The sequence below is a fragment of the Pinus tabuliformis genome, chromosome 1_1, assembly GCF_031772625.1.
Source record: "Pinus tabuliformis cultivar Carrire ecotype Pingquan chromosome 1_1, CPIR1, whole genome shotgun sequence".
NCBI lineage: Eukaryota > Viridiplantae > Streptophyta > Pinopsida > Pinales > Pinaceae > Pinus > Pinus tabuliformis.
In genome coordinates, this window is record NC_142297.1 from 833,200,022 (window position 1) to 833,214,121 (window position 14,100).

General features: G+C 35.8%; 1 protein-coding gene and 2 pseudogenes across 3 annotated transcripts; 2 read left to right on the top strand and 1 right to left on the bottom strand.

Annotated features, from left to right (window-relative positions):
- Positions 1-2,215: 2,215 nt before the first annotated feature.
- On the top strand, positions 2,216-4,597 carry LOC149216712 (inorganic pyrophosphatase TTM2 pseudogene; annotated as a pseudogene). Its single transcript, XR_016251122.1, has 3 exons — positions 2,216-3,447; positions 4,262-4,378; positions 4,520-4,597. The product of XR_016251122.1 is annotated as an inorganic pyrophosphatase TTM2 pseudogene (transcript).
- Positions 4,598-4,664: 67 nt separating this feature from the next.
- On the top strand, positions 4,665-11,484 carry LOC149216713 (amino acid transporter AVT6E pseudogene; annotated as a pseudogene). Its single transcript, XR_016251121.1, has 3 exons — positions 4,665-4,689; positions 9,356-9,464; positions 9,748-11,484. The product of XR_016251121.1 is annotated as an amino acid transporter AVT6E pseudogene (transcript).
- LOC149216714 (omega-6 fatty acid desaturase, chloroplastic-like) lies at positions 5,572-8,115 on the bottom strand. Its single transcript, XM_089390050.1, has 6 exons — positions 7,793-8,115; positions 7,494-7,694; positions 7,243-7,386; positions 6,938-7,104; positions 6,075-6,200; positions 5,572-5,812 (listed from the first exon to the last, which is right to left on the bottom strand). Exons 2-6 carry the CDS (start codon positions 7,587-7,589, stop codon positions 5,572-5,574), a joined length of 774 nt encoding a protein of 257 aa, XP_089246176.1. The 5' UTR covers positions 7,590-7,694; positions 7,793-8,115.
- Positions 11,485-14,100: the final 2,616 nt, after the last annotated feature.

The window sequence follows — 14,100 nt, forward strand, 5'->3', positions numbered from 1 at the left end:
TTTACAGAATTATTCTTTTTAAAAATGATTAAATATGTTTATGACAATATATTAAAAATTATTATATCGGTTTATGACCATATCGAGTGTAAATTACTCTCCTTTGAATAATTTTTATTTTTAATTGTTTTTTAGGTAAGTTATTTTCAATGTATTTATTTGTTATTTTTTCTATTATTTTATGCTTTATTTTTACATAATAATATAATATTCAATTGAGTTTATCTTGATTGATAAGGTTATTTTTCTATTTAAATACATTTTATATAAGTGACATGTTAAGCTCATAATTATTTTTTTAATGTTAGGTAGGTGATTTGAAGAGGGGATACAAGGAGACCATTAATAATGCACCCATTCATAGATCCAAATGACATATTAAACTCATATTAAATATATTGTTGTAATGAATTATTGTAAATCATAATAATACAAGTGGAATAAAAATTATGCACTTCCTACACTTGCTCATAAATACTCAAATACAATTTCGCATTCCTAATAACATAAAATATTTATTGTATTAACACCCACCACCCATAAAAAATATTGAATTCATTAAATAAAAAAATAGATGATAACCATAGGGTTGCCCACAACTAGAGAAGAAAGACTAATGGTTTACTATCCAAACTTAGCTAAAGAAAAACATAAAGAGTGACCATAAGACCAAATGTGAGATTTAATACTAAATGCAAACATAATCCAAATTTAGCCATAGAAAAACACATAAAGTAGCAATGGACCAAATCTAAGATTCAATATTAAATTCCAACACAGTCCAAATTTAGCAAAAGAAGAGCATATAGAGTGGAAATGGGATCAACCATCAATGTGAATTCAACACTAAATTTAAACACAGTACATAATTAAATACATAGAGTAAAATTAGTGTAGGACTTGCATGGTAAATTTCCAATTAATTTAGATCTCTTATATTTTAAGTTTTTATGCTTTTTTAGATAGGGAGTCAACTTAGTGATTATGACTTTTAAGACATGGAAAAATGAATTTATTCAATGTTAGAATCCATAATATAATTATAGGTTGATTTTTCTTTTTCACTACTAATTTTATACTTTGGAATAACTAGTAAGTTTATGTTTAATTATTGAATAAGAAATTGAATAACATTCCTATTCCCATGCATAAAATGTTTCACTTTTGCTATGTTATTAATGAAAATCCCCTTGCAAGCCACCCCTATCATCCCAACTTAACATTATATTGAAAATAGTTTTAGAATAAAGTTTAGTTTTAAACCTCTCATCTTTGAACGAATAATAGAATAATTATATATTTATAAGTTATTATCTTTATGTTTTTTGTAAGCTTGGTAGGACCCTCTCATTTTCGAGTTTTTTTACATGTCCGTTATTCACCCCATTTCCGGGGAGGGTAGCACAAAAATCAATGATCTCCGGTTCGGTGAGACTTCGTTTCCACGGCCATTGCCACTTGAGCTACCCCATGCAGACATCTTTATAAGTTATTATCTTTAATTGCTATGAGAATATATAAATTCTTATAATCAAAATAGATCTAACTTAGATATATATATATATATATATATATATATATATATATATATTATATAAATATATATATTAGAATGCTCCAAAATTGCAATGGAAGGGGTAGACAGATTTTGATAATGCCTTGATAGGGAGCATAGTTTAAGTGTACAAGCTTGATTTTAATAATATAGTATAATGGTTTGAGAGGGAGTATAACTTAGGTGTCCAAGTTGAATTTTAATGATATAGCATTTATTTACCCCATCTATTTGTGGATGGAATGTTGTAGACCTCTTCAACTTCGTGTCCATCATTTTGAGGCATTAAAGGGTGTTTTTTGGAGTAAAAAGACTCTCATTCATGCCAGATCGTGCCAAGGAAACATAATCATGATAGGTACCCTATTGAGTTCAATGCACCATTTGGTGACATCCCTACTCAGGGGGACATAAAAAGAAAATTTTCCATAGAAAAAAGCATCTTTAAAAGCATCAACTAAGACAAAGCACCCACTTGTAATGAATGAAAAGTATCAATTTCAATATTTTTTATGTTTAGGCCGATAGGCCTTTCTTTGAAAGGGACCTTTCGTCGTCCTTCTCCTTCTGACGCTGACACCTGGTGAACTTCCTCTTTGTTGAGGAAACGACTAGACGCTGACACCTGGCGACTTTCATCCTCGTTCAGTTACTCGTCATGGCGTTCATCCTTCAGTTACGGACGGAACATGGCGGAACATGGCCTTCATTTCTGTTATGGGCAGAGGTTGTTATGGGCGGAGAGCTCTAGAACCATCGTCTTCGCCGCATATTTCAATTCGTTCGAGCCATAGGAAGGGCGGAGGCCTCTTGAAGAACCAGGTTGAGCTTGTGAAGAGGAAGGACTGCGACAGATAAGAAATTGCGATGATTCCTGATAGTCTGTCGTTTGAGAAGGGTTTCTATATTTTTATCAGGGCGTGCCAGCTCCTGACACAGAGGAATGGGGGGGTTATATTGGTGGGATTGGCCGGGCCTTCTGGTGCAGGGAAAACGGTCTTCTCTGAGAGGGTTTTGAATTTCATGCCGAACATCATCTCTATTTCCATGGATAATTACAACGATTCCAGCCGAGTAATCGACGGAAATTATGATGATCCCAGGTTAACAGACTATGATACTCTGCTTCAAAATATTCATGATTTAAAGGCTGGAAAATCTGTGAAGGTTCCTGTCTATGATTTTAAACTCAGCAAACGCACTGGGTACAGGGATATTGACATTGCATCATCTAGGATTGTGATTATTGAAGGTATCTATGCTTTGAGCGAACGGTTACGCCCTTTCTTGGATCTCCGCGTGTCTGTCACTGGAGGAGTTCACTTTGATCTTGTCAAGAGGGTTTTGAGGGATATAAATTGGTCTGGTCAGGCACCGGCGGACATCATTTATCAAATATCAGAGACAGTTTATCCTATGTATAAGGCCTACATTGAGCCTGATTTGCAGGCTGCCCATATTAAAATTGTGAACAAATTTAACCCCTTCTCTGGATTTCAAACACCGACTTACAGTTTAAAGTCTAGCCGTATTGCCACAGTAGACCAAATTAAAGAAATATTGTGCAGAGATCATACAGAGAGAACTGAAGAAAGTTATGACATTCATCTACTGCCCCCTGGGGAAGATCCAGAGACTTGTCAGTCTTACTTGCGGATGAGGAATAGGGATGGAAAGTACAGTCTTATGTTTGAGGAATGGGTTGCTGATAATCCATTTATCATATCTCCAAATATTGCATTTGAAGTTAGTGTTCGTCTGCTTGGAGGCTTGATGGCTCTAGGGTACACAATAACAACCATGTTGAAGAGAACAAGCCGTCTGATGTAGTTTAACTATTGTCCAACTGCATATCTTGAGATGAAGCTCTCTCTCATCCATTTTGCGAGCCGGTGCGCATACCCCCTTAGATATGAGTTTTGCCTAATTTTTCTGCATACCTTGTTCTGCAACTGTTTTCCGTTCTAAGTTTATTCTGCATAACTTATTCTCCAACTGATTTCCGTTCAGTCAGTGAATAACTTGCTGCAAATCTTGCAATGGAAACATCTTAAATGCAAATAATTTTTTCTATAACTGTTTGTAATGCAATTTATCCGAGATCTATATGCATCCTCTGCCCTGAAATCCCTCTCAATGCATTTTGTCACCATTTCATATGGCTATCTTGCACTGGAACTATTTGCAGGGTATTTTGCGTATGCTCTATATGCATATATTTCAATGAAACTGATCTTATGCAGTTTGTCTGTGCCTCTGGTTCTGCTGTATACTTTTCCCCTATGACGTGTCTCAGAGATTTGCTCTAAGTTTTAATTATGTCTTTACTCCGGATGCTGTGTGGTCAGTTTTTCGTCAAAGATTGGCTCATTTTATATTTTTATTTGGTTGGTAAATATTAACTCTTCACCTTTGCTCATCAAGTCCCTTGGGATGGACAATACGTTTTCAAGTTTGTCACTTTGAGGTGTATTTAGATAGTATTGATATGCCTTGTGTGGAATTTTAGCTGTCTAGCTGTCTGGTTGCTTTGACCGCTTAACCATGAACTGCTGTCCCTTTATTTTGACCATTTTCTATACCAACCAGAGGCACTGAATTTTTGGTGACAAATGAGTAACTGCATATTGTTTGGCCTGATGGTATGTCTAATTTCAGGCAAGTAAACTTGTTTGCCTTAATGACTCTACTGCTTTATGTTTGCAGAAGTTGAAATGATGAAAGAAAGATTTTCAAAGTTGTTGCTGGGTGAAGACATGTCAGGTGGTGGTAAAGGAGTATGTACAGCCCTGGCAATATCTAATGCTATTACAAACCTCTCAGGTATAACATTTTTAATTCTGTTCTGGAATCACACAGGATTTTATGCAAGTCTTAAGACACAATTTTTTACTTAATCTTAAGACATAAATTTTCACTTAATTTCAAGATACTAACCCCTAACATGGGGATCTCTTGTGGCAGCTACTGTTTTTGGACAGCTTTGGAGATTGGAACCTCTAGTGCAGGAGACATTTCAAACAATCTATATAAATAGAAAGATGCAGAAAATGACAGTCAAATTTTGTACTCACAATTATGACAAGAAAGCCCCTGCTGGGTTTCAGTTCTGTCTCCAACCGCCAAGATGATCAGTACGCTACTAACATGTTTAGTGAAGAATTTCTGCTATTCTCTTGTAATCTATAGGCCCCCAAAACTCCTCATAGATGAGAATATTTGCAGGATGTTAATATTGTTGTAAGTTTGTAGTAGTTGTGGAATGACTTACTTTTGTGCTGCTTCTCATCTTCAACAACAAGAGTTTCTGTGGTGAATAAGCAGAATCCATGTCTTGCCTTGTGAAGCAGCTCTCCACTGTGATAGCGTTCTTTGTAATGTCTCTGATAAATCCTTTATACTTCTATTTCATTCTGTAATATGATGGGATTCACTCGACAAGATTAGGGGATTCACTCTACAGAGTCCATGTCATACCTTCTGAATCAGCTCTCCACTTATGTTAGTTTTCTCTGTAATGACCCTAATAAATCCTATATAATGAGATTTCATTTTGTAATATAATGGGAATCCTGAGCTAACTGTAGATTATAGCTTGGAATTCTTTGAGAAATATGATGGGGAATATGAACATTAATGTCATGGCACAACAATTCAATCCTGCAAAATAAATATATGAGTGATCTGCAAAGGCCTCATTATCCTGACACACACAAAATAATAAGATGAAGAAAAACAAATTGAATGAAAATAGAAAAAGGATGAATTAGTAAAATTGAGCATCACCAATGTGGATAACTGCAATGAACTGTTCCACCTAATTGAGCTTGTGTAGCATTCTAGTGTTTGGGATGTTTGAAAGGTATATGAGGTGCTGTATGATGGACCATAGCAAAAGTACTCATCTGCACAATTTCATGTCAGAAAAAGGCACACAAAGAATGCCACAAGCTTTAACGAATCCTTGTACAATTTCAGAAGCAGTAAATTAAATAAACTACATAACCAGTAGAAAATCATAAGACGAACATGCCCATTTGAATAGAGTTGATGACAAATATGAGAGAAGAGAAGCTTACCCAAAAGTGATATCCAAGCCATGGCATGAGCCAAAACTTGAACCAGCCTATAACTCCTGTCTTGTATATTATCAGTGGCCATCCAATAGCCATGAATGCAAAGACCCAAGTCAAACTTATAAGAACTTTCTTTCTTTCATATGCTCTAAATTTGTTCAAATCAAAGTGGCAATTCAACCTGTCATAAAGCAGAAAATGTGTGTGGGTATAATAGAGTATGATACAGACAAAAGCTGTTACGAGATTGGATTCATCGTTTTTCATGCTTCCTAGGTGAAGCTCTCAGCATAACAAAGGAAAAACAAATAGAAAACGTCAACTACATTCATTTAATCTTATTTGTCAAAGATCATCTTGAATTAAATGGTACATCATGCCCTATCGTACTGTAATATGGACATCCGAGACCATTAAGATAGTCCTTTAATATAGATGCATACCAGTGACCAACTGATAACCATGGACGTAATGGACCAAATCCAGCATCAAACAATGGCCTCAAAGACAGCGGTAAACAGTCATAATTTTCCCTTAGCAATCGGTGCCATGCAGTGTCTTCACCTAGCCTAGGCACAAAAGAGTCACAACTTATGTCAAGGTGCAAAGAAATTAGTCACAGATCATATCAATATCCAAATATTAGTAACTGTTCTTGTCAAGGTGCCATTACTGGACTATAAGTGTAAAATTAGTGATCCGCTGTCAAGGAGGAACCTTCACTTCTCATCTTTTTCTAGGTGGATTGCAGGAAATCTCTCTCACACACATATAGAGCCAGCCTCCAGGTCGACATGCATGGAATAATGCACAAACACCAAATATTTATTTTCGTTTGAGTATGCTAGATACATATTTGTCCATAAGTTGAGGCTTGGCAGATATGTTCTTCACTTAGGTTTTTGTTATTTAATAACTGTTTATGCCAAACCATTCTACAGGCTGAACTGGTAGCAACTATTTATCCAATGGCTAATATTGTAGAAAAAATAATAAACTCAAGTAAGAATTCCACTCTCACATAATTGCATCAGGTCCATTTAATCTCAGATGAGTTATCATATAGACTGTAACTTTTTCTGGAATGTAGGCTAAATACAAACAACTAAAAGGACTCATCATTGTCTAAAAAATCCAAAGTAGATCCTCTCCAGGCATACTAGCAGATTCGATAATAATTTGCTTCCTTACATGCAAATGAGAAAGAAATGAAACTATTTGTTATGAATTATAGTCAGCATTTTAACCAAATTAAACAATTACCATTTGCTTCACTAATTTCCCTCTGTTCAAACTTCACACATACAGAGAGAGAGAGAACATGTTTGTCTTGGCATGATGTCTGTCATGCTTGATTCGCCATGGTTCATATGGATAGATTAGAGGTAAGAAGGCCAGCGTCCCAACAATATCCTCTATCATCTTGTTTTTTGAAAAGCACTTGTGTGCACAATCATGTCCTATCACAAAGAACTACAAACAAAAACAATTAGCAGAAGAATACAAACAAAAAAGGCATGATGACAAAATTCCCAAATTGTACAACTCTTTTCAAAAATTAACATGCTCACTGTCATGAAAGCATCGTTTGATATATAAAAATAAACTGACCCCGGTGATTGCAGTTCCAGTCCATGCCCAAGCAAGAGGGAGGAGGTACCAAGGTGCTCTTGATATGATATAAATCCCTAGTGAATAAGCAGTAACTGATGTAACTACAGTTCTCCAAGCCTTAAAATAGTTAATCTCAAATGCCTGTCCAGGTATTACAAAGCAGAATTAGGTGACCTTAAAATACACCACAACTTGCACGTCTAGAGGATTTGTAATTACATGTCAAAACAACTGAGACAACGAGATACCTCCTGAGGTAGTGTATCAATGACATGCTTCAATGTCACATTATCAGGAACAGGCTCCCCAATTTGGGTAAATCCATAATCTTCAGCAAGGTGCATTCTTTCCTCTTTGTCATTAACTGGAGGTGGAGGAATAGGAACAGCCACAGCTGAGATGAATCTCAATGCCTTCTTCCTTAACCCACATAGTTGGGTTGGTGTTCTCTGTTCAGGTTACCAACAAAGTAACGTTTATGGCATTTAAAGAATAGCAAGCATCAGCGAAAATTCAAATACTGGGAACAGCGGACACAGAGATGTACTTCGTTATTGATTGAATGACTCAAATGCCTTCCTGAAATGATACCTGTAAATCAGCTCTCTTTTATTAACACATCAATATCACAAAAAGTGGGCAATTAGTGCAAAACAAAACAAGAGGAAATTGAATGCATGGGCAAAACCCCACATAAGGTATTGCATGTTTAGTTTTTAATCTAGTCCAGTGGGTTAACTCAAGTGGTTGAGTGCTGTGCATTACAAGCAGGAGGTCATGGGGTCAAGTCCCCGGGATGGCTACCTCTGTGTATATTATTGGGCCTCATTCAATGTCCGGGCTAGGTTAGGTTGCCAAAAATTGCAACTGAACAGTTCACCCCGTTTACCATACTCAAAATCAGAAGTGACCAGAGAGTTTCCTTGGGATGTGCATTCACTGGAGAAAATTAAAATTAGATTAAAACTAAATTACAAAAATTGCAACCGGCCAGTTCACCCCGGCTACCATCCTCGAAATCAGAAGTGACCAGAGAGTTTCCCTGGGATGTGCATTCACTGTAGAAAATTAAAATTAGCTTAAAACTAAATTAAATATTCCCTGCGCATAAATTTCAGATTTGGTTATGCTGTTAAAATTAAATTCTGCATATAAAAGTTATTGGCACTCTAAATCAATTTGCTGGGGTTAGAAAATCTAACATCACACCTCAACTGAACAGATAAGCCAGAAATAAATCAGATCAGCAACCTATCACAAAGGCATATTGCTTCTCTCAGGGACAAACAAGGCTTTGTTTTGGGATTTTTTGTCGTTTAACATTAAATTTGATACATTATTCTTTTTTCCAGAGTATAATTTATTAACATTATTCAAGATCTCTCCACCCTGGGATTTAAAAGAAACCAGCTTTTCTCTGTGCAATTACATGTTTTCAGTGAATCTATTGCAGCCCCGGGGTGGGATTTGTCAGCCTGCTATCATGATGGAAGTCTATCTGTAGTGCTCCTGACATATTATATAATTAATCTTTTGGGGCATGCTAGATCAAAAATCTAAAGCTAACATGAATTTTATCGAACTAGTATGATTTTCTTCGCTGAAGCTATTTGAAAATTGCTCTCCCAGGCTAACTTAACTCATATCCAGTTTGATTCTTTGCCAGCAAGTCGAACTTCCTGACAGCCACTTAGTTCTGTAACCTGTGAGTTATTTGCTCCCTGGCCAGTCCGATTGGCAGGCAATTGGAAAATCCCGTACAAATGTCTATAAGGAAAAGAAAACCCTTATTTTGAACAATTTTTGCTGATTCGAAATCGGTCTTACGCTCTGGCCTCACCAACTCATTCACCCAGCTGAATTTTTCAACTTTGATAAATATTAAATAATGACCATTACCAATCATTTATCAGAGTTAAAGATATCGATTCATAATATTTGGAGATATTTTCCATAATCACTTACAATGCTTGCCCCATAATTAGCAGACCAGACAGTTTGACATTGGAACTGAGTGCAGAATAAATCTAAGAACTGTTGTTTGGAATACTACCTTTTAGTCTGAAGTTGGCAGCAACTTGATCCTGATGAATTTTCTTTTCTGTTTCAGTTGTATGAACAGTTGGTGAAGACTCTGGAATCTCCGACATTTTTGGAAAAGTTACAAGCTTTACGACAAGATATCAAAAAAGAGGATACTGCCAGTGTGGAGTTTGAAGGTTTGCAGATTTCTTATCTCGGGATTACTTTTTGCAGGTCTCCATGGACCATAAATCCATGGTTTTAGCCTAACATGTTGCAGTGAGCCTGCGACCCCCTGCAGTATCTCACACAACTGATTTTTTTCACAAATGCTATAAACAATTTCAGTTTCAATATTAAACAAAGCATCACCACAGTCTGCATTTCAATTGAAAACAAGTTTAAATAGTAAATAATCACTCAATTGCAACCACTATTTGAATTGATGGGCAATGTTCTTGGCATTCGCAATTCCACCAGGTACACAATGCAGGGCCATATAAAGCACTCGTTCATCGAGCTGCAAACCCAGGACATATCGCTGGACAACGAGGCAGAGATCAAGAAGTCTGTCAATGGGGTTACCTCAAAGGCATTGCGTTCGGAAGACAGTGATGCTTTACCCGTATTGTCAACAGAAAAATCAGGGATAGCAGAAGTGGCGTCTGGATCTGGTATCCCTAGTGCAGTTTTCAATCTGGCGACGACTGTAATTGGTGCAGGAATTATGGCACTGCCTGCAACAATGAAAGTTTTGGGTCTGCCATTATGCTTTGCAGTGATAATCCTGATGGGTATTTGCTGGTCGAGTTTTCTGTTCGCCTGAAAGCTTCTAAATATGGTGAAACTGTTGAATCTGTTTGTGGGCACTCTGCCAGGGTTTTATCAGAGATTTATATTATTGTAAACAATGCAGGGATTATGATTGTTTATTTAATTATCATGGGAGATGTGATGTCCGGATCTTCGCATCACCAGGGGCTTTTTGATCAATGGACAGGAAAGGAAGGGTGGTGGAGCGCTCGGAGACTGATAGTTTTCATCACAATGGTATTTGTTATGGCGCCTCTCTGTGCTCTTAAAAAGATAGATTCATTGAAATTCACATCTGCTACATCTGTTGCAGTTGCAGTTGTTTTTGTTGTTTTGTCATCAATTATTGCCTTTGTTACGCTTATAGAAGGCAAGATCGAGAGGCCTCGGCTGCTTCCTGATGTTGGGTCCAAAAGGGCAATTTTGGATCTTCTCGTGGTAATCCCAATCATGACCAATGCATACATATGTCATTTCAATGTACAGCCGATCTATAACGAAATGCAGGATAGAACGCCTGCTAAGATGAACAGGGTTGGAACGATCACCACAGTGCTGTGTGTGTTGGTGTACGAATCTACTGCAATATCAGGTTATCTTCTATTTGGGCAATCTACAGATTCAGATATTTTGTCAAATTTTGACAAAGACCTTGAAATTCCTTTCAGTTCCATTCTTGATAACATTATTAGGGTTGGATATGTGCTCCATTTGATGCTTGTTTTTCCTGTGATCCATTTTTCACTTCGGCAGACAATGGATTGCATGGTCTTCAAGGGATTGAAGCCCCTCTCTGAGAGCAACAAGAGGTTTGTCATCTTGACTATCACTGTTTTGGTTTTTCTTTACATGGGATCTACTTTGATTCCCAATATTTGGGTAGCTTTTCAGTTCACAGGAGCAACCACAGGTCTATCTTTAGGTTTCATATTTCCTGCTAACGAGAGGAAAGCTTAGGATTAAGGAAGAAGATTCTCCCGTGGGCTATGCTTGTCATGGCATTGGTTGTGAGCATTATAGGAGTTCTTGGAAATCTTTTAAATCTTACCACTGGAAATAACTAAATATATTCTAGAAGTTGCGCTATGTTGGGAAACGCCTTATTCTTATAATGTTATATCTCATCAGCCTAATTTTTTTCAAGGCTTGCTGATTCAGACAGGAGAACTGAAAAGCACTTTGTGATTTATCCATGCACATAATTGAGCATACAGGCAAGAACACTTGAATATGGGATGTAGACACAGTCTAATTCCATGAGTTATAGCTCGCTTTTTCATGCCAAGTGTCCTGCTTGGGTTGTACAATCTGCAGTTTAAATTGGTTTTAACTCTTTTTGAAAGCTGAGAGATATCATGTGTTAAAATGCATTCTTCTTGCTAGAGTTGAAAAAACCCTACTCAAATACATGAATGTTTGTTTTGTTCAGCTTCTGAGCCAAGCAGTATGATCTCCTTCTAAAGTATGATAGTAGTTTGCCCAGGAAGAAAAACTTCAACAAATGAGGATATGCAACTGAGAACAGAGTAAAGGAACATGATTGATTCATGGATGGGGAAACAACCTGCAAAAATTAGAAACCATCTTTCTTGAATCTTCATTGACTTGAAATCATACATAGGTATGATTTTTTGGTCATTGGTATTGCCAGTTTAGTATATTTATATTTTTGCAGTTACATTATAGGCATATGAGAGGCCAACATGTTATTCCCAAAAGTTTTAGTACACTGCAGCCTGTTCTATTGCTCCTAGAGAGACTCTTTGCATGCACTATCGACTTTTCAAGTTTGGTACCATACATACTCACGGACATTCCTTCATCGGGTTTAAATAATTTGTTGACTGCATGGAATTTTAGGCATTTTAAATCATGGAGGCTTGCATGTTCATGCTTTGGTTCCACAGCCTATAATTCTTGATGTAATTTTTGTTGTCTAATAATGGAATATAAGATGCATTTTCAAAGCAGAAATACCTTTGTTTCCATAGCTTGATGGATTCCACCCAAACATAGCCATGTTTATGTGCATGGGACCAATCGTTGCATCATGAAGCGCTGTATATTATGTGTGCTTCCTTGTACATGATATTTTACATCCAAGGATAACTGTTTCTTATCTATGGATTTGATTCCGTTTCCAAAATTCAAGTTTACTGTTGCTTTTTCATATATACTTTTGATATAATTCTTGAAACAATCTTTTACATACTAGTGTAGCTACTTTGTTAGAGTTGTTCTCCAGATAATTTATTACCATGTTGGCATGCTATTTTTACTAACCCAACAAAATTATTACCATGTTGGCATGCTATTTTTACTAACCCAACAAAATTAGTAACCAGTCAAAATCTCATCCACCTGACACAGGATCAAAACCCCAGGTAATCACTATAACCCTTAATTTTTTCATGCAAAGCCCACCATCATCCATCAGTAGGTAATCACTATAACCCTTAATAAATAATATTGTATTAAAAAAATACAAAATGACACTCCATTACACATTATAATGGAACTCCCTTAATTCCAAAGTTAAATTAAACGTATCTCAAAGTTAAATTGACCAACTCTGTTAATTCCAAAGTTAAATTAATTGTATCTCAAAGTTAAATTGACCAATTTCAGTTTAGGCATGAATTGTTAAATAATATGTTATCATTAGAAATGACTATATATCAAATGTAGGTATGAAATATTAAATAATATGTTATCATTAGAAATGACTATGATTATATATGAAATCTATGTATGAAATAATGCGAAAAAGGTTAAATTTAACATGAAAATAGAAGGAAATAATTCCATTAAAATGTTAGTACATGATTTTTATAGTAAATGGAAGTCAAGGAAAAAATACCAACCATTTTGTTTAGTTAATAAAAACATATTATTTTTAATCTAATAATCGTAATGAGAAGTAAATTGTGAAATTCATAAATGTTAACTATTAAATAATTAATTGTTAATAATTTTTTCAAAACAATAAGATTAAATTTTTAATTATTATATTTTAAAAATTATAATATATATTATTCATTTTTGTTATGGGGTCCTTCATTTTTATGAGCTGAATACATATCTATAAATGCATTTTTTTATCATTTTTCCAATTTCCATACTATTTTTCTAATTTAAAAATCTATCGGCCTCTTTTTGCACTTTTTAGGGCAATTGCTAGTTCTTATCTAATGTCAAACTTAGTGTAGAAGGAGTTCATAAGAATGTTGGATTGACCAAAATATACTCAACCTCTTAACACTCATAGACCTTGCTAGGGTCGTTAGTTTCATCATCAAATGTATTTTCCATGTCCTTTAATTTTCAGTTTTTGAATGAGTTGAGACTATGACCACTCCTGCTATCATAGTCTGAAAGGTCATTGTCCGACATTGTGAAATTTTTGTTATAAAGGGTTCACCAAAAGCATGAAGGAGTGGCAAGTTAATGGGAGTCATGGTTGCTACGCAGGTGGGTATCAACCATGTAGGAGGTTTGTAAGAGTTGGAGAGCCTACTTAAAGAGTTCTACAACATCACACAGTCATTTCAAGCCTACCCATTTAATCCATTTTTCCAGAGGAGGTGTGCAACCATACATAGCATCAATGATACTCAGACTATTCACTGCACAGTGCTGTGCAAAATACCCGGTTTTAGACATACGTTTTAAACACTTATTCCAACCACATGGAACATAATTTTAAAAACTTGAAAGAGGTTTCTATCAAGCACAAACCAAAGCACAAGAACCTCTTCTAGTTTCTACACAGGTATCATAAATCGAGATTTTTTAATGAATCTTTAAGGCCTATTTTTCAGACTGTGTATTTTCTTGTTTTAGCCATGATTTTGCAGAAGATATTATGAGGACCTGGGGAAGAATTTGAAGAAACCGAGAGACGTGTTTCTTCAAAACAAGCTCATATACAAAAACCTATCTCATATTTCACCTAGGTGCTACCGTTTTGGATTTATACGCATCACTTGGTGGCCCTTTTTTGTAGTTTTTGTTGACAAA